This window comes from Orbilia oligospora, assembly GCF_000225545.1.
Source record: "Orbilia oligospora ATCC 24927 unplaced genomic scaffold scaffold00006, whole genome shotgun sequence".
NCBI classification, from domain to species: domain Eukaryota; kingdom Fungi; phylum Ascomycota; class Orbiliomycetes; order Orbiliales; family Orbiliaceae; genus Orbilia; species Orbilia oligospora.
This window is the reverse complement of record NW_011645563.1, coordinates 325,321-346,199: the sequence shown is the minus strand read 5'-3', so window position 1 is coordinate 346,199 and position 20,879 is coordinate 325,321. Positions and strand designations below refer to the sequence as shown.

At 45.4% G+C, this 20,879-nt stretch overlaps 3 protein-coding genes across 3 annotated transcripts; 2 read left to right on the top strand and 1 right to left on the bottom strand.

Moving 5' to 3' along the window:
• Positions 1–13,822: 13,822 nt before the first annotated feature.
• Positions 13,823–16,140, bottom strand: AOL_s00006g117 (uncharacterized protein; the record flags this gene model as incomplete). The annotated part of the gene is made up of 4 exons (XM_011119426.1): positions 13,823–14,179; positions 14,240–14,395; positions 14,446–14,748; positions 14,800–16,140. The coding sequence occupies 4 exons, from the start codon at positions 16,138–16,140 to the stop codon at positions 13,823–13,825; spliced, it is 2,157 nt and encodes a 718-aa protein (XP_011117728.1).
• Positions 16,141–16,481: 341 nt separating this feature from the next.
• On the top strand, positions 16,482–17,836 carry AOL_s00006g116 (uncharacterized protein; the record flags this gene model as incomplete). The annotated part of the gene is made up of 4 exons (XM_011119425.1): positions 16,482–16,681; positions 16,783–16,932; positions 16,988–17,333; positions 17,390–17,836. The coding sequence occupies 4 exons, from the start codon at positions 16,482–16,484 to the stop codon at positions 17,834–17,836; spliced, it is 1,143 nt and encodes a 380-aa protein (XP_011117727.1).
• Positions 17,837–18,510: 674 nt separating this feature from the next.
• On the top strand, positions 18,511–20,779 carry AOL_s00006g115 (uncharacterized protein; the record flags this gene model as incomplete). Its single annotated transcript, XM_011119424.1, has 5 exons — positions 18,511–18,571; positions 18,630–18,846; positions 18,923–19,790; positions 19,844–20,476; positions 20,540–20,779. 5 exons carry the CDS (start codon positions 18,511–18,513, stop codon positions 20,777–20,779), a joined length of 2,019 nt encoding a protein of 672 aa, XP_011117726.1.
• Between the last annotated feature and the right edge of the window lie 100 nt (positions 20,780–20,879).

Sequence of the window (20,879 nt, the reverse complement as noted above, 5' to 3'; positions counted from 1 at the left end):
TTTTTTTATTTTTTTTTATTTTTTTTTTTTTAGGGGGGGGGAATGGCGGAAAGGATTTTCGCGTTACCTTGATTCTTCGCTTTCGACAAGTAAGACAGCCGGTCTTTGTTCGTCGCTTGATCTCTTTCTTGTGTCTTCCGCCAGACATTATTCGCTCCGAGGGCTGCATGACCGAAGGCAATGGGTATCGTAGGTTAGGCTGATGTGGTGAATTTGAAAGGTGTGGTGGACCACCCGGCATGGGATAGTAGCCTTGCATTCCTGGTAGCGATGGCGAAGGCGCAGGTAATGGTGATCCTACTTGGAGGGTTTGAGGAACGGGCGATGAGGTCGGAGGTGGTGCTAGTCGGATTGGAGGGAGAGAGAAATTTGATGACCCAACTCCGGGGAGCGAAGCGGCGGAATAAGTTGGAGAGTCTCGAGCAGATCCTGGCTGTTGAGGATAGGAATAAGAGGACATAGAAGGTGACGGATAGGAGCCAGGAGAAGGGTAGGAGGTGATGTTCTGTCTGTTTTGAAGGGGAGGTTGAGCATAAGAGAATGTGGGAGAGGGAGTCGAGTGTGGTGAGGGCCTATGCTCAAGATGCCCGAGATGGGGAGAGGAAATATGCGGCTGGTACCGAGAGGAACCATGCACGCTGGTTGGCCTGCTATCGGGATGGTTGCTGTTGTACTCAACCATGATCATACCTGAAGATACTTTTTTTTTGGATTTTTTAAAATTTTAATTTTAGTTGTATTGTCTCTTTCTTTCGAGAACTTGCTCTCGTAGTATCAGCAGCAGCAGCAGCAGCAGCAGCAGTATTGGTGTCGGGGTCGGAGTCGATATCGGTATGATAGTGGTGGTGGTGGTGGTGGTGGTGGTGGTAGTAGTAGTTATTGTTATTGTTGTTATTGTCGTCGTCGTAGTTGTCGTAGTCGTTTAACTAATCGTCTTTCGTGTGAGAATATGTGTAAGAGCGGCTTCTATTTTGCTTCTATCAAGAACCGATAGAAAGGTGTCAGTCGCAAGCTTATCCCTTTATTTTGTTTTAATTTTTAATTGTTTTTTTCCCCAAAGGTCATGCTTTCCCCTCCCCGCTAGTTTCGGCCTGATCCTAAGGAATTGACTGAGGAAAAAAGAGAGAAAACAGCGGTGAGAGAATTGGGAAAGGGCAGGGCAGTTTAGCGGTGGTGAGAGTTTGTGGGTGCGGTGCAGTGCAGTGCAGTGCAGGCTGGCAGGGTGTGGTGTGGATGGGTGGGTGGTGTGGGTGTGTGTGCGATGAGAATGATGTAAAAGGGTTACAAAGGAGAGAGAGACCGGCTTCAAAAGAAAAGAAGAAAAAAAAGAAATGGAAAAAATAGAAAGAAAGAAAAAGAATAAAATAAAAAAATAAAATAAAAAAAAGCAGAATGGATTGCTAAACAGAAGGAAGCATATGCAGTTGTAATGGTGCAGGGCGCAAGCTAACACCGACTAGACCCGCTCGGGGTCCTTCGGATTCCTGGCAAACAATCACTAACCTGAGGACAACGGAGAACAAAAAAAAAAAAAAAAAGTAAAATAAGTAAAAATAAAAAATAAAATAAGATAAAATAAGATAATGAATAATAAAATAAATAGAAAAAGGCAAATTAGGCCAGAGGAAGAGAGGGAGTCGAGGGATAGTTGGATCGTGAAGTGTGTGATGATGTGAAAAAGGGGAATCAGGAGAGAGGATTGAGAGCGATGGTGATGACGATGATGATGATGATGGAGATAGTGAAGGAGTCAGGAATGAAGAAGGATAGAATGACGATGGCAATAGTTCTACTCTTCTTCTTCTTCTGCTTCTGCTTCCGCTTCTTATTCTTCTCCTTCTTCACATACTCGTACTCCTTCTTCCTCTTCTTCGTCTTCGTGTTCTTGTTCTTGTTCTCCTCCTTCTGATTCCTCTTCTTCACTTTGCTTTAAACGGTATTATCAATACGGATATCAAACATGGTCATCGATATGGGTATGAATGAATGGTCTCGCTTCCCTGGTTCAAGGTTGGCCTTGCCGAACTGTTGGTTTGGTTCGCTTTGGTTTCGAACAGTTTTAATAGGAAAAGTGTCCGAGTCCAGAATGAAAAGAACGGGTCGGCTAAAGCGTCAACCAGCAAGAGGGAACGCCCACGTTCGAGAATAAAAATAATAAAAGATAATAAAACAGGTCAAGCTAGTAGCAGTAAGATTGACGAGATGTCTCGACGTCTCGTCTCCCTTTACCTGTTGAATTTGCTTTTCCTTCGAACGGAGATTTTTTTAGGCGGGCAGATGAATGTGGGGGGTTAACCAAATAAAAAAATTTAAAAATAAAAAAAGGATTCGGAGGAGAACCTTTTCGACATTAAGTTTTTTCGTTCTCTCTCTCCCTTCTCTTTGAGTGGACATGAGAAGGAATGTTGATTATAACTAATAATGCCTGGGGGAGGGGAAAATAAAAAAAAATAGAAATAAAAATAAAAAATTACCCACCGTTTGAAAGATCAGAGAAAAAGAAAAACACGGAAATGCAAGGAAGGGAGGGCTTTAAAGCCCGAGTCTAGGGAGGTGACTCTGTATATGTATACGCACATGCACGAAGGTACGTACTTACATACAATGGAGCGAGGGAGAGCGCTGGCTGGGCGTCAGTTTGTCCAATGTTTTTCAAGTTCGGCCTGACCCAAAAATAAATAAAAAATAAAAAAAAAGAAGAAAATGCGAAAAAATATTGGAAAATGTCGGCTACGGCCAGATAACCGGGCGACCCAGATCTATTTATGACTTGGGTATGTGTCGTAAGCCGTAAGTAATCCCGAACGAATTTTGTCGAGGGACGGGCACGACAGGCAAGGCAGGCACGAAACGACAGGGCATCAGACAGGCGAGAGGGTGGCACGTAACCGAGCTCCCTGCTCACTGGATCGCTCGTTCTGTTCTGTTTCGCTTGACTGCGTGGTGACCTGAGCCTGACTTTTCGGTTGGACAGACGGACTTGGCTTCTTTGGCCCTAGCCGGAAAAGAAGTTTTCCAGAACACCATGCAGAACAAAAGGAAAACGAGGGTGTATGTATGATGATGGTGGGTCGCTAAAACAAAACAACTGGACCGGATGGAGGCACTCACGCTTCGTATTATGCTTGTTTGCTTTGCTTTATTCGGGCTGTTTTCTGTGCTGGCGCTTGCTTTTCTATTATATTCTTTTTTTCTCTGTATAGTTCTGCGTATACCTCGGATTCCCAAATCTTTTTTTGGTTAACGACCCCTTTTTACTATGTCGGATTTTTGATAGATGGATAGGGGGGGTTTTCCTGTCAAGTTTTGTGTGAAATATACTCTCTCAAAGTGAGACAGCAGAGCGTATTCGGGTACCAGCGTCGTTAGACTCGGAGAAAGAAAGAAAATTCTGATTCTGAAAGTCAAAGGCCTCCTTCAACAGGGTTGAGTCGAGGGGAAAGGGCTAGGCACAATGAACTAGCCAAGTTAGCGAGCGAGAATCCTCTCCAAACTTTAAACAAGGAATTCTATCTCATCGAAAAAAATAAAATATAAAAAATGAAATGAATAAAAACAAATGAAAAACGCAGTGAAAAAGGCTGCCATTTAAATCCAAGAAATTTCAGTGGACGACAGGATCACGATAGCAAGGCCACTTGGGTACTCTTTGGGACTGTTGGTACCCATAAGTACCCTGTACCAAGTCCATCCGCATATCTGCTGGTGATAGTTGGGTCCAGCTGAAGATGTGTGCGAGGGGTACATGCAGTGTGGTTAGGTAGGCGATGGTGGCAACAACCCGACGCTAACCCTGCACGCCCACGAAAATTTCAAGTCCATGATCCTTATTTTCTTTTTGTGCATGGAGAAAAGGAAAATAGTGCCCCGAAAGGAAACCAGTTCGCTCCGGGCCACCAAAGTAATGAGGACTCCTCAGAACTGTTTTGCCTTGTCGTCCTCGAGGACCGCTGAAACGTAGGATCGATAGCGGGAAAATAAAGCGAGAGACTTCCAACTGCATGGCCTTGGTTTTGGCTGAAAAGAGAAGGAAACGGGAAGCACAAGATCCAATGATACAACAAGGTTTCCCGTAGAGCGCACCAACAAGTCTCCAAATCCGTGGCTATCAGAGGAGGAATTTGAAACCTTCCGACTTGCGGTGGCCGACGCCCAGGCGTCCACGTTCACCTCTAGCGGAGAGTTAAATCTCCTAGAGTTTTTGTGGACACCTTGGTGACATCCGAATGCTTCCAATAGCTGGATACGAGGGGTAGCTTGGGGCGTTTGGTAGGAATACCAAGATGTATCGACGAATTCGCATAACCGGCCGCTTCCTCTTCATTCAATCCCCCCAAAAAGTCGACATAGCTCAAATCGCCATACTTCTGGAAAATCGGATTCAGTGCGTTTGGAGCCGAACTCCTACGCGAGAAGAAACGTCATCGTGTCTAATCCCGGAAAAAACAACCAAATCTCGTCTATTGCCCCTGTTGAAGCGTGGCAGCGGACGGGCAGTTGCACATTATGCGTGTGGTCGCTCGCTCCTGCTGTTCCTGTCCTGGAATTGAGCCATGGCCCCACTCTCCGTTGTTTTCCTTTTTTTCTCATAGTTGGCAGCTTGGGCGCATGCAGGAAACGGAACGAATAGGCGACTGAGCTGAGGAAGTGATCCGAGTATGCACCAGATCTCTGAACAAAAGGGACTTCGGGCTTCTCACCCCTGCAGTAGGGTTTCATTCGAACCAAAGGAAGAAACTAAAGGCATTGTGAGAAAGAACGACAGAATAGTAGAACTTACCGAGGTTCGGACCAAGTTTCCTTTTGGTGACAAGAAGCGTAAGCGCTTATGAGGACGGACCAGCGGCTAGCTCAAGGTGGCTATTTTCTCGAAAATATGGAAAAACGGCAAGACAAAGTGCGCACTATGAAATGTGGTGGAGGTGGTTTATCCGACAATGCAATGTCGTGGTTTTTCTGTCCAACAATTAGCACTCCCGCAAAGCCTCTTGGCCCTTTGTTGTAAAATCTGTTTAGGATGAAGAAAAATTGAGGAAGTGTAATAATCAATAGATTGGGGAAATAAAATAGAATAAAACTGAAGAAGAGAAATCAACAGATAGGAGAGCGATGAAGGAGACGGTTTTAACCAGGATCAGGTCACAGAAACACAAATTGGTTCGAAGCGAGACTGCGGCACCAGAATACCAACAAGCTTTATGTTTCCAGATAGCAGGTTTAATCGATCGCTGTGAGAAACCAACATAAACTGAATTCGCCAGTCGTTGCCTTAATTTTCCGACGTAAGAAAGGCAACCATGCAAATGGTTAGGTATAACCATGGACAGGAGTCGTTTTTGTGCAATGGAAGACGGGTACAAGCCTTCTAGAAACAAATATGCCCAGTGAGATCCTTCGAGGAAAAGGAAGCAAACAAAATCACAAGAGTACAACATGCTTGCCAAAGCAAGGCCCTGGTACGAGTGTGGTTGAGGAAGAAGGGTCTACAGACCACCAGTAAAGGAGGGATGGGGGGGTTAGTCTGGCAGGACTGTTCCCAACAGGCCCTCGCCAGCAGGACCGGACGGGTAGTTGCAGAAATGTATGATGCTTAAAACGCATGAACAGCTCTCAGAGGCTGGGGATGTTGTATTTCGCATGACGATTGATTTTTACTTACAAGGTAGGCTGATTCCTATCCTTAATCTCTTCTACGGCCTGTGTAACACCAGAGGCACGGTGTCTGTTTGCTTAAGTGTCTGCCAGCTGTTGATATTCGTACAGGATCCCTCTTGTTGGCCGATATATTCTGCGCTAGAATCTTTATGGTCGGTGATTTGGTCAAATCCTGAATTCCTAGGTTTTTTTTTTCGAGTAAGAAGTGAAGATATTAGATCGTAAGGCCTGGGATGCCTGGAGCCTCGAATATTTGAAAATGGTGGCTCTTTTGACGTTGTTGGGAGTGAATAGGTCGTTCAACCATAGAAGCGAAATCTGATCGCGGCAGATATTGAAGTTTCCTGATGGTGAATGTTAAGTAAATGAGAGGAAGAAAAATCCCTTGTGCAGAATCTGGATATTCTGAGTGAAGGCAGGCCGTCGAAGCAAGTGCGGGTCAAGCCTCGCAATAGATATCTTTTCAGAATAAAACTAGAGAAGGAATCCAGACCAAGGATCTTCATATGATGGTGGTTGTATCCGAAGAACGCTTACCCTGTGCATGCACGGAGAGAAAAAAATGGAAAAGTCGAAGACCAATGGGCTAGATAGATGATGTTGAGGGAAAGAATCGAATTGAAAGCGAAGGAGAGGAGTCAATCGAGATGAGGAGAACAACCTTGCAAAATGCAACTGAAGGGTTCAAGGCAAATGCGGGACACCGGAAAAATAGCTTGCTGTTTAAATTCCTTATAAAATAAAATTTTTGACACTGTCGACAAAGTGGCGGGTCTGCCAGGCCCTTGTTAAGCGTTCGAATCCCGCAAGCTAGGGTATTAGCGTCAGATGCCGGGGAATTGATGAGAGGATAGGTTGCGAAGCCGAATGATATATGCGGCTGCGTCTTATTGGGTTTTCGTTAAACTGGGGTAGTTGGGGGGGTATGTTCGGGATTCTCCCTCGTTTCTTGATTTCACAATATTAATGAGCGAGAGGGTTTGGGGAAGCAGGAGAGACAAGAAAAAGGTGGCCTGGATTTAATATCTGGTTCAGGTTCAGGACTTCTGAAAGATATACCAAAAGGGCGATTGAATTTCTGGGTCGAATGGGCTGGAATGATAGTAAACCACCAGGTGCATCACCCATCAAGCTAAGCTGAAACTGGAGGAAGCCTATTGAAAGTCGCTTCACAATTGATGCAGGAACAGGAAGGGCTTTGCAGGAAGCTAAACCAGAGCGAGGGATGACCGAGATGTCCCAAGCCCAGCCAGTGACCTAATTACTCGCCTAACCAAGACAGTGGCTTTCGCGGAGGACTGAAGGCTTCGAGAGTTCGAGGAACTTTTTTTTATATATGTTGGGCGAAAGAGGAAAGTCGTGAAGCTTTTGGGAAGTTGAGGTGTTGCAAATTGGAGTTTTAATTAGTTCAGATGGATTCAGCCAGTGCACAGTCGCCAGGCAGGACCAGTCGACTAGTACTAGTGTACTTTGACTTCACAAGACTAAGACCCATGCATGATGCATCGATACCAAGCTCAATTAACCTTGGGACAGGAAATGGGGTGGATCCACCAGCTAGCACACGGCGGGTTTTCAGGAACGAGAACGATGTGCTGGAACCGTTAACCTCGTATTGATATTGCATTGCGGCATTGGTAGTTATCTCCTATCGATGATAACTGCTTCAGTACTTACATGCGCATGCCTAAGTAATGTACGTAGGTAAGTATAGTACTTACTTGCTCGATTGTTATAACCCTTAATACGGTAGATCTAAATGATTATATTACACAGTCCGTCGAAATTAATCTAACCAATTTACTAACTTCACTCTTAATATTAAAATACCTCGAAACAAATATCAATAACATCGTGCCCTATTAATTGTACAGCACTTCCAATACCCAAGGGCTTAAGGGCAGGCGCACCACCGTCGGCTTGGATTGACACTTTTCGTAAACAAAACAACTTGAATCTTGGGTGGTCGGAGACTATTTTCAGTGGCTGACAGGCTAACATTGGCATCACTCATGATTCCACTCCGCATCACCAAAGGTTTTGCCATTACCTGCCGTATACCTATTTTAGAAGTACACGGAATTACGGAACGGGTTCGTTTCATAGATTCGTTTTCTTCACTAACGTTACAGGAAAAACTTCCTACCATTGTTGGATGTGAACTCGAGGTATTCTAATTGATAAATCTCCCCAGTCTGACAACTAACGAGATGTGTAGCATGTAGGGCCCTGCAAGAGTATACGCAATGACACCCATAGCCCAGAAGACTGGTCTAGCCTATACTTTTACCAGAGAATACTTCTCTTTTCCATTCGCTTTTCTAGAAATGCGCTTCGCAGTTTGACGGCTATTCATCCGGTCAGTCGAGAGGGGAGGGGGGGGACTCGAAAAAGCATATTTGGGGGTCACCCACGAGGAACATCAAAGCTTCGTGCGTCTAGATTACAGTTGAAAGACAGCTAAAAGCCTACGACGTGGTAAAGGATATTCCCATCTTCCAACCCGAAAGAACAAACAATCAATCAATATCCAATCTGAGACCTCTCATCTTCCAGCCTTTAGAAAAATCAATGCAGGGGGTCCCCTTTCACAGTTGGCACTCGATATCGCTCGTCCTCTATCTCCCAATCCTTGTTCTTCTCGAACGAATCAAACGTTAAACGGCACGGGAGACGTGCCCAAACCTGCAGGTGTGAGCAGATATCCTTGCCCATCATGCAGAAAAAGGAATGCTTCCAGAAGGCAAATGGAAGCCTCCTATGCTCATGCAATTGCGAGACACCGGTGCAAACAGTCACCAAGGTTTGGATTCGGCTCTGCTTAACGAGTCAGGAAGCCAAATGCATCACGATACGAAAAATTATCCAACAGTTGGCTCCAAATTAAGCATCACCGTGATCGGTCTCCCCCCCCTATTCAATCGTTTGTTGGTTCCATCCAATGCACACACGTACAGTTCCATGTACATGTACATATACATATGTACAGTATATCTCAGAGAACAGGTCTGGCACCCGCAGGGCACCAGACGACCTGTCAGAACAACAGACTTTGCACTTGCGCTGGACAAGGGTGGGAGGTGTGGAGGTCAGCTCTTCATGTTTCGAGAAGAGACCGGATAAACCTCCCCTGCCACTCTCTTTGAAAGAAACCCCCCCCAAAAAAAAATTAAAAAAATGCCCTCAACAAATTAAATTGTGTTACTGAGGGTAGACAACTTATACGGGAATCCAAGGCGGGGCGGATCCAATTATTCCCTCATCTACAAAGACCAAATTACTGAAACGGCAGAGGTGGGTCGTCCCTTCGTTAGCGGGCTGTGTTAAAAGTCATGCAAGGAACGAACTTTCTGGTAGTTGGGAGCTCAGATCAATCCGAGCCTGTGTGCCCCGCTTAGGCGAGGGTTAATTCTCACGAAAAATCTCGGTTCGGGCTTCACGAGATTCTAACCTTACCATGCGAACGAGAAATTTTGATCTCCTGTCAGCAGTCGGTCCGCAGCCGAGGCATAAACGACGTCCCCGAATAAAATGTCGCACATTACCTCATCAAAAATATTGAACACGAGGAGTGGGTATTGTTATGCAGACTTGAATTAATGGATAATGTTAATCAAGCTAAACCATTGAAGCTCGAGAGCAGAGACTAGCCACCTGTGTGTATGTGCTCCAAATGCACTGACATATGTACAATCAGCTTTTGGCTATCAGACTCCACCCTCAAGGTTCTGCCGGAACAGATAATGGCGGTTTCCGAGCCAATTCGAACGGAGAGGACAGGGACACACGCAGCCGACAGGTTTCGTAATAGTAAGGAGCTTTCCCAAAGTCATGCGATGTTTCATGTCGAATAGATTGCCGTGGTTTCCGAAAAGGCAGTTGGAGAAAAGACGTTCTAGCTTTTTGCGTACCTTGATCAGGCTATCGCATCATCGGTTGTGCCACGTGCCGCTTTTTCTCGATAGGATGGTGAGGGCTTGTTCCTGAGTCGCTTCGACGATATGATATCATCCAACATTATCAGGAACAAAGCTGTGAGCTGAGTTGGAGCACATACACGGTAGCTGCCCGCGATTTAGTATTGTCACTACCTTGCGCCTATTTCACTAAGTAAGTATATAATTTATTTAGGTATCTGCTTACTTTGTTTTTGACAAGATGCCTCCGGTCCACATAATAACCTGTCGTCCCTCATGATCATGTTGGAGTCGTCATGAAATTCGCATCTATTTACCGCATCTGGGGAGATACATGAGGCTGAACGCACCAAACTAGGAAACCTTCTGGAAAACTGCAATGGGAATCAATTGATATCAAGGGGTGGTGGCGCGAAACTCTCTTGAACAAGGGTGATCCGTGCCTTCTAGAAGGTTTCCACGAACGAGTTCAACTGGAACTGAGAAAAAGAAAGATTTATCCAGGAGCCGAGGGGAGGAAGCGGGCACCATTTTCAATTAGGCTCCCAGCATTTTGCCTATGTGCAGCAGAATCAGGTCTGTTCTCCGTCCCCACCAGGAACCATATTTTCGGATGTGTGGAAGCACTTGGCAGGTGTTCTGGAAATACTCTGAGGGCGACTGATAGAGCCCTAGATCCTGTCGTGTCGTAAATGCTAGACGAGGTTGGGATCAGTTGGCCAATTGGCAGGAAACGAATGAAGTCATTACGAGATATATTCCAGGCTAGTCCTGCGGAGAAGACGCTTGGACTTCGGTACATACATCTTAACTTGTCGATCTTCGGTCTTGAAGTTATGCTTTAGCCATCACGAAGCGAACAGGATAGTTAAACTGCACTGGATTCGGCTGCTTCTCTCGTTTGAAGTTATGCAATATTTATCAGGGTGTCACACTTGTATCATAAGCTGGTCACTCCAACAGCAACCTGGCCGTTGCCGCCATCATCGATTCGATAGGACGCTATCATTAGGAGTTCGCCGACCATTGGCATCTGCTAGGCTGACCATCCAACTTCTCGATTTACCATAGTCGGTTTCTGTAAATAAGCCCCCAAGACTGCCACAAACCTGCCCGCATGACATACTTCTTTCTCTCACGACTCGTACGCTCGTAAAGGAGCTATATTTCGCGAAGGTGTATTTCCGTTGAGTGCAAATTAATTATAACCTAAGCATTTCTGGTCGGTCACATGCGCATAATCGAAAAGCGAAGAATTATCTGATGCGGTTCTCGCGAAGGGGGGCTAGTCGAAATGAAGAAGCTCGTTTATTGCCACATGAACCTCGAATCGAAAGGCTTTCGACCCGATATTACTTCCTCGAATTACTATAGATGGATGGATGTCTTAACCCTATAAATAAGCTCAGGTACCGATACCATACCTATCAGCCGTGCCGACTCCGGGGTTTCCGCTAAAGAGCAAATTTATCAATGGACAGTATCAAAATTGGAAAGTGTTATTGCATTGCGCAATTGCGGCGTTTTTCGTTTTCTCTCTGTCTCTCTCCATCTCCTCTTGAAATCTTGAAGGGGACGAGGGATATTGCAAGAAGAAAAAATATATATTCTGCAGGCGCGAAGACTTTTTTTTCTCTATGATTAATCTGTCCAATCCGAGCTTAATGCACGTGTATGTATGTATGTACGTTCCTGTAATAATATGTTTGGTTAAGGAACTTCGGAAACTTTTCCTGCACTGTGTCAAATGCAATCGATCCGTGAGACCCAGTACCTAGTACTAGTGTTCTTTCCGGGGATAAGGTTACACTCTCTACACAGTATGGTCGGATATGCATCTGCAGGCCTGGCCCTAGGTGCTCTCGAGAGTCAATCCAGCCCGATTTAGTGTTTATGTGTTCATGTATCCTTTTCCAAGGACATGGTAGGTAAGCATACCTAGTCAACGTTAACGTTACGCAGGAGCTTGACTTTCCGATATCAATCCCGCCGTGAAGAGCATACTATGTAAGGAAAGTGGACAGATCGATGCCACAGCCTGGTCATTGAATGGATTAATTTCGGTTCAACCCTATTCGAATATTCTTCGATTCGAAGATCGTTCGGACTGTTAATCTGTTCAAGCATAATTATAAACAATAACTGAGTTAATACAGAATAACTACTCCGCAACGAAGGTCTGCGATATCAGCTCTATCAATTAGATTGGCATACCCTAGAGTCAACTTCTATATGAGCCCCATTTATACGCAGGGCTTGGGACAGAGTAAACCGGGTTAATGGGCACCTCCATTTATATTTAAAAGAGATCAGCCGTCGTAATTAATGTCCAAATCAGCCACATATGCACATAATCAGAGCAAGCCAAGAGGTGTGGGATATTTCGTCAGATGTGGATTCGGGCAGGCGCAGGATTGAATCTTCCACCAACCGGAGGCCATACTATCGCTGACTTAGCGTCAGTCGACACCAAAGAAACCCCGATGGAAATATGCATTCTTCGAATTCCCACACCGTGACAATTCTGGACCATGGAAAAAGAATTTGGAAAGCTTGGAAGCGGGGAATTAGCTCTCTCGGTTCTATGTTAGTAGTTATCTTAGGCCCTTCTGACTGCATCTCGTCCCGCTTCGAGGCGAGTTACCTTGGTATCACGTACATGATCTTCCGTGGGCCTTCTGGAAGATGGACAGGGTGATAAGGGGCATGACATGACATTATGATATGCAAAGTGTAAAGCGATTTAATTACAACTGCCATGCCATGCTATGATATCATGATATCACAATTAAATGCATGCGCACAACTTCGTCCTTCATATGAATTCATACCCACAGGCTGATGTCAAAGGTATATATCATGCTTAACAGAAACATTACCGTAAATTCGATTATTTTTAATAGGTTCGTATAATCTAATATTCAATACTGTCTAAATTGTATTGGTTTACTCTTTCTTCTTATCGGCTTTTAAAGTCTGGATGTAAGCTTATAGCTTAAGAATATGTTAATTTTCATTGCATTGTGTAGTATTCGGATAACCGTCGCCTTTTCTCCAGACGGCCATGCAGCCCAGAAGGCATTATCGGGAAACAATTCAAAACAGTTCCGGTTTGTCATGCTTGGATCAGCAGATACCAAATAAAAGGAATTGCTGCTGATATTAACTTTGCGCTATACCTGTTTATGCATATAGGCATTTATCTTGAGTAAAATTGGGGGACACGAAATCAAATGCATTTAGCCATCTGTTACCAGTTTTATAATCAATAGTGATAAGCTCACTATAGACAGGGTGTGCACGGACACTACCACCTTACGAATCATCTCGAGTGACATATTTCATATTCTCCAACCGAGTTAATGCCTCGGTGTGTATATATCCGAATCACTGCGTAACTGTGTAATTACTTTACAGACGCTCGCGTAGTAGAGGAGGGCCCTCAATCCAGAATATAGGCGAATCACATCACGTTCTCCCTTTAGTTCCCTTCTGTTATATTTACCGGAATTACATCCCAGTTAGACCTTTGTACGTATATAAGGACGATAATTCTTGAGCGGTCCTTAAGGTGACACCTAATATATCTCGGTCAAGGCAAAGCTTGAATAAATATGCCTGTCTATGATCAGTATCCATGGAATCTCCACCGCTAAAAAGCATTGACCAGCTGCTAAAAGGGTAGGCGGCGTCAACTTGCGCTCAATCGGCCCGACATTTCTCTGGACTGAAACGAAAGCCTCTTAGAAGCCGGGCGATCCCTTGATGAATTAAAGAACGGGTCACCTGTTTTTGCAAGCCCCATCCACAGCGCTAGAAGGATGTTCTTTCTTTCTAGAAGTGATTGTGGTCAATCTGTATTTATCCGATGTAACGAATCGGATTCTTTGCAAGGTCGTACCAGGATTTGCAACCTTGGATCATGCAAGACAAACCAACCAGAAGCAAAAACGCGAAGGAAAAAAAAAAAAAAAACTTGAAAGCGCATTTCGCACGATGTTGTATTGGTTGAGGATTCGTAAATTTCGCTCTAGTCGGCCAATAGGGCTAAACGATACGTTCATGGCTTACAAAATTCTGGGATAATTCGTAAAAGGGAACCCGGAAACGGGCACTGCCACTCGGGAGATATCTGGAAAGATCTCAATTTGTTCGGCTTGGGAGGCACCAGCTTCGGAGAGTGTATCGAGAAGTCCGCGGTCCTGTGGAGCATGTTCCTCACCTGTCACTGCGAAGCGCCATATTATCGACTAACTGTCCAACAAAACTCTCGTCCAGTCGAACTGTTTCCAAAGTTTTCGGAATTCGTCTTCCCTTCGGTCTTTGCCTCTACTCCATCTCCCCTGCCTTTTGATGACATCGGGCTCGCAATCCAGCATCCCCCCGATGATTTCTCGGGCGAATAGATCACCCTTTGGCCACTTGTTCTCGTTTTCCACGATATGCCCCATGCCTCCATCAATTTCAAACCATACGTGAAAATATGGCGCTTCTTTCACCATGGATCTTCGGAACGCTTGCTTTCCTAAACCTTTTCGGGATAAGGATGCAGTATCAATGACTTTTTTATGCTGGGACCACTCTTCATCACTGGACAGAAACGCTTCCTATCGCAGTATGAGTTAACAGGTATAGACCATAATCGTTGAGGAGCATGCAATACTTACTTTAAAAAACGCTGGGGCCAGTTCGCCTTGTTCGAGTGGAAGGGGGATAACTTCAATCGCAGCATGTCGTTTACGGTGTGGGGATGCTGCATTTTCGTAGAATATGACATCTTGTCCTTGATCATGGTACATCCTAATAAGACATTTCATGAAGTTCTGCTTGGGTTAGCCAACTAGTACAACGACAGCTATGATGTAATACATACCCGGATCTCTTCCCACTCATCATCGTCGCATTCTAGAGTATTCGTACGGTGCTGGATTGGGACTATTGTTGCACCTCCCGGGGACAGCTCTGGCTCAGTTGGTAGTGTTAAGAACACCCGCGTACCGAGAGATATAACTGGCGCGATCGGCTGTCTGTTCTCTTGTGAGCATAATGGGCAGTTGTCTAGAATACGCTGCTGGCGTTTGAAATCGTTGATAGCCATATTCTTGATATCAATCTCGCTTTTCTGGATCCGGCTTGCGAGCTTGTTCGCATTCTCATCCATGTACTCAAGATCGTCCTACATCCAAAATTAGTAACTATCCCGTAATCAAGCAGCTAGAGTACTTACATCAAATTTAACATCTTTCGCTATCCTTTCGGCAGCGATACGACCCTCGTTTGTGTGCCCTCTCGTTCTCTTTTCCTCCCTTACCATATCGTCCAAGGTTATATCCTCATTCGCCTCCATCTTACCCTTTCTCCTACCACTAGTGATTTCCTTGGCTTCACTGCTCTTGCCTCCACCGGCAAGTAGCCGGGAGTCCATTGCAGACAATACTACCACATCGGACTGCTTTTGGTTAGCAAATGCGGCAAGGGCCGAATTATATTTTGCCTCGAGTTCCGCGGCTTTTGAATCACCCCGTAGCTGTGCCTTGAGCAAACTGGCTCGCAGCTTGTTTAGGGCCGATTGATCAATGATTTTAGTGATATTTTGGACTGGTTGATCTGAAGCTTTGATAACTTGCGGTGGTTTTGGCGATGGACTCCGTAGCCTGGCCTTTCCCAAGTTGCGCTGGGCGTACAGGTCACCAGTGGGATGCTCTTTAGAATCTTTTCGGTCCTTGCCATATGTCTCCCGTCGGTCGAGTTCAATTCTTTCCTCTCGGACCTCGTCAAAGCTTTGGAGATCTCCGAAGACTTCGACCCCGACACTGTCGGCACTGCGTTTCTCCTCCTCTGCTCTCGCATAGACATTTTTGAGCTTTCTCATCCGCCACTGGGAGCCACCATCACCGAATGTAAACGAGGGCCCGGTTGGCTTGGGCGGTTCATAATCGTCCATTGAAATGCCTTCTCGAAGAAATGTATTCAATTCCTTGGAGGAGGCTTTTAGCTGGTAGTCTTTAACTGTTTGCTTCACCGTAGTCGAGGTATCTTTTGGCTTCTTGGCTCCTCGCTGCAAGTATTCGACGTCTATGCCAGATTCTTCCATCCACGAATCTCGTTTTAAGGCCGGCGAGTCTAATTTCGGCGTTGGTAAACCTTTCTCGACAGGTTCCTCGCCGCCGGCTTCCTTTTCTACCCATAAGCCTTCGCCTTCTAATATCTCTTCCTCAGGTATATCGCCGGGTTTATCGTCTCTCTTCCGTTTTTCCCGTCTTCGGGAACTATCTTCATCATGATGTGAGTGCCGCGATCTATTGCTACTGCTATGATGTCTATGGCGGTCATGATCACGGTCCCTATCATGCCTCGATGATGATGAGCGATGGTGATGCCGCCTATGATGCCTATCCTCAGAATCACCTTCACGATGTGGCTTGTTCCTGTCTCCTGACCGATCACGGTCCTCGTTCTCGCGCCGTCTATGACGTCGTTCGCTATCATCATCTTCGCGTTCGCGATGACGTTTTCGGTCGTGGTCGCGATGCCGGGAGTCGCTCTGTCGGCTAGAGGTGGTCTCCATTGTAATAATCTGTATTATGGCTTGACGATTGGTATGGTCGAGATTTCGTTGTGGTCTGTTCGTTGGAGCGAGCTGCTTGTCCAGCGATTACCGTTTGGGTTTCGCGAGCCGCGGTTTTAATGATTTCTCTGCTAAGGAAGTTTCGATGACAAACCTTGCAAGCTTCAACCATCCCACTTTGCTTCAATCAAGCTTCAACCAACACCTCCTACGAACCACAGTACCTCACGATATCCAATAAATACATATTCTATCGCCACGCTTCCAACCGCGAAAACCTGAGAATCCATACACATCCGAGATACGGTTTACCCAAAGTTTAGAGCTTGAACCCCTCCAACATGTCGCAGCCACCAGTTATCATGGTAGTTGGCATGGCCGGGTCTGGCAAGACAACGTTCATGCAGCGACTAAATGCACACTTACACCAGAAAAAGGAACCACCATATATCGTTAATCTTGACCCGGCTGTCAAGAATGTACCATTTGACAGGCATATTGATATCAGAGATTCGGTCAACTACAAGCAGGTTATGAAGCAGTATGTAAATTAGATCCTTCCCCCGTCGAATCATTCACGATGCAGGAATGTATTCTTTATATTAGTCCAAGTATATACTCACTATGGATCGTCTAAAATAGATACAATCTCGGTCCAAATGGCGGTATTATGACCTGTTTGAATCTTTTTGCGACAAAGATCGATCAGGTTATGGGAATCCTGGAAAAACGGGCACCAACGATATCTCGGGTATTGGTTGACACACCGGGACAGATCGAATGTTTCGTCTGGTAGGTAGAATTCTATGATTTAGATAAGCTATATTTTGCTGACATCGGTGTGAAGGTCTGCCTCTGGGGCTATAGTTACAGATGCTTTGGCTTCAGCTTTCCCTACCGTTCTTGCATACATCATCGATACCCCACGAACGACATCTACGTCCACTTTTATGTCAAACATGCTCTACGCTTGCTCAATCCTATATAAAACAAAACTTCCAATGATCATTGTTTTCAACAAAACCGATGCCCAAGACGCCTTGTTCGCCAAGGAGTGGATGACGGATTTTGAGGCTTTCCAAGCTGCACTACGGAAGGAAGAGGAGAAAGAAGACGGGTCGAATAGCGGATACATGGGAAGTTTGATGAACAGTATGAGTTTGATGTTGGACGAGTTCTATAACCATTTGGATGTAAGTTTCCCGCTTTTATGGGTGTTTGTTTGTTCCAGTAACTGATATGGGGATAGGTTGTTTCGGTTTCGTCGATGACTGGCGCTGGTATTGATGAATTCTTCAAGGCTGTCGACTCAAAGGTGGAGGAATACAAGAAAGACTACTTGCCGGAGCTCGAGAAGGCCCGAAAGGAAAGGGAGGCAAAGAAAATGGCGAATCAAAACGAACAACTAGATCGATTGATGGCGGATATGAATGTTGCCAGTGAATCTTCATGGAAGAAACCCAAGAAGGATATCAAGGTCCCAGCGAGTGAACCGGAGATTGATACCCTCAGTGATGCAGCAGACTCGGATTCTGATGAAATTATGGAGGGAGAAGCTGATGTTGAGGATGATACAAATGACGGAAGGATGGGCAACCCTAGTTTGACCGATCGATATGAACAAGCATTGCATAAGGAAGGCCAGGAAGATGCACACGGTGAGAGTTTTATGAGATACTTAAATGCACCGAGGTAATATTTTGTCTCGTTTTCATAGATTACATTACCGCCCTGGTTTTCAGCATAGTAGGAGGCGTTACGTACCGGTTTGATAAATGTATACCACTGGAGCTTTTAGGTGCTATCTTAATTTTTCTCTATTATTTTAACCAGTCTTAGCCCAACCTCAAGGCTAACGCCTTTATCTATGAATCTGCTAAGGTTCTTGGTATCTGGAAATATCGTCCCCTAGCTTCGAATGTAGATATCTTATCGTCTTATTAACAATATCAATAGGTTTGGAGTGGTCGCCGCAGATATATTAATATTATAACAGCAATCGTATTGTACATATATTCCAAATCCTCAACATGCAGCATAGCCTCGAAGATGCCTCAAATATGATATTCACAAGCAGTACAACTAAAAGCACCAGTACTCATTCGTGCAATCATATGGGCGCCCTATTGACACTCTATCTGGGCCTATAGCGCCAAACTATCAACTCAGTGGCACACGAGCTGCACAACCAACACAGAATTTCGTTGGATTGCTTTGGTTCGTTATCACGTGACAATGACCCAAGGAAGTTTGTAGCTGTTCGCGAAACCTCATCATCGAGCTTTCTACATCTAACCACGCGATCCCAAATTTCCTCTCCGAACTACAGATTCCGCACTTCATTGCTCAAGTCGCCTGAATTCCAACATCATGAGTGCCGCAGAAAAGTCGCGCGGCCCGCCAAGGGTCAAAAACAAGGCCCCATCGCAGCGTTAGTTCCAAGTCATTCTGTTGCCTGAAAATCCAAACTAACATCTATCGATTCTTAGAGCAAATTTCCGCCGAACAGCTGCTACGAGAGGCCTTTGAAAGACAAGAACCAGGCGTTCAAGCACCCACCCAGCGGTTTGCGGATCTCGAAGAACTTCATGAATACCAGGGTCGGAAGAGGAAAGAGTTCGAAGACTATGTCAGGCGGAATCGGATAAACATGAACAACTGGATGCGGTACGCCGCCTGGGAGTTAGAGCAGAGAGAGTATAATCGGTGAGTCTGTCCTAATTTATTGTATTTTTTTTATTGATCTAAGAGGCTGATTACTGACGGTAGAGGAATACTATAGAGCACGTTCAATCTTCGAAAGAGCACTCGATGTCGACTCTACATCTGTACCATTGTGGCTACGTTATATTGAGGCGGAGATGAAGACCAGAAACATCAATCACGCGCGAAATATTCTGGATCGGGCTGTTAGCATCCTCCCAAGAGTCGACAAGCTGTGGTACAAATATGTTTACATGGAGGAAACCCTGGGGAATATTCCTGGTACCCGTCATGTTTTCGAAAGGTGGATGTCGTGGCAGCCGGATGAGGCTGCATGGGGTGCATATATCAAGCTCGAAAAGCGATACGGGGAACTTACAAGGGCGCGCGCAATATTTGAACGATTTACTCGGATACACCCAGAACCGAGGAATTGGATCAAGTGGGCGCGGTTTGAGGAAGAGAACGGGGATCCGGATCTCGTGCGCGAAGTATACACAGCAGCTATAGAACACCTGGGCGATGAATTCATCGACGAAAAGCTATTTATTTCATTCGCAAGGTTTGAAACGAAACTCAAGGAGTTTGAGAGGGCCAGGGCTCTATACAAGTTTGCATTGGATAGACTACCGCGATCGAAATCTCAGCAACTTTACAACAACTACACTACCTTCGAGAAACAATTCGGTGATAAGGAAGGGGTTGAAGATGTCATCGCTGCGAAAAGGAGAGTTCAGTATGAGGAATTAATCAAGGAGAACCCCAAAAATTACGACGTCTGGTTTGACTATGCTCGGCTAGAAGAGGCGCAAGGTGACGTTGATAAAGTTAGAGATGTGTATGAGAGGGCAATCGCCCAAATCCCCCCGACGCACGAGAAGAGGCATTGGAGGCGCTACATTTACCTATGGATAAATTACGCTCTGTTTGAAGAGCTAGAAACTAAGGTGCGTTGGTTGTACCCACCGGAATTTGGAGGATATACCTAACAGCAATATAGGACAAGGAAAGAACGGGGCAAATTTACAACGAGGCGCTAAAGTTGATACCGCATAAGTCTTTCACATTTGCAAAAATCTGGTTGATGGCTGCGCACTTCTACATTCGCCAAATGGACGTAACAAAGGCTCGAAAAACTCTGGGAACTAGCATCGGGATGTGCCCCAAAGACAAGCTGTTCAAAGGCTATATCGAACTCGAAAAGAAGCTGCACGAATTTGTTCGTTGTCGGACATTGTACGAGAAACACATTCAATTCAATCCAGCGAATACACAAGCATGGATTAATTTTGCGGAATTGGAGCGAGCGCTGGATGATATGGATAGAGCAAGGGCGATTTATGAACTAGCTATATTGCAACCAGAACTCGACATGCCCGAGCTTGTGTGGAAGTCGTATATTGACTTCGAGGAGGAGGAAGAAGAATGGGATAGGACAAGAGCCCTGTACGAACGTTTACTGGCGAAGACTGAACACGTCAAGGTTTGGATTAGCTATGCACATTTCGAGATTAATGTGCCCGAGGAAGGTGCCGAGGATGAGGAAGTGGTTAGCGAAGAGGCGAAGGATAGGGCAAGAGCTATCTTCGAGAAGGGCTATAAGAGACTAAAGGATAGTGGCTTGAAGGAAGAGGTACGTAATCGCTGTCGCCCCTTGTCAATAATCAAGATGGTAGTTACTGACATGTTCCAATAGCGTGTGGTTTTGCTCAATGCATGGAAATCCTTCGAACAGACTCATGGCACACCAGAGAGCATCCAGAAAGTTGAGGCACAGATGCCAAGGAAGGTCAAGAAGCGAAGAAAGTTGGACGATGACAGCTTCGAGGAGTATATGGACTATTTGTTCCCGGCCGACGAGGAACAAAATGCAGGGATGCTCAAGCTGCTACAGGCTGCCCACAAATGGAAGCAGCAGCAGGCTGGTGCGGCTTAGTTGGCAGTGTATTTCTTACGGAATATTGTTCGGTCCCGATGATGGCCTGAGACTCAAGCGAGATCTTTCGGCAAGGATTTCTATTTCATTACTAACAAAA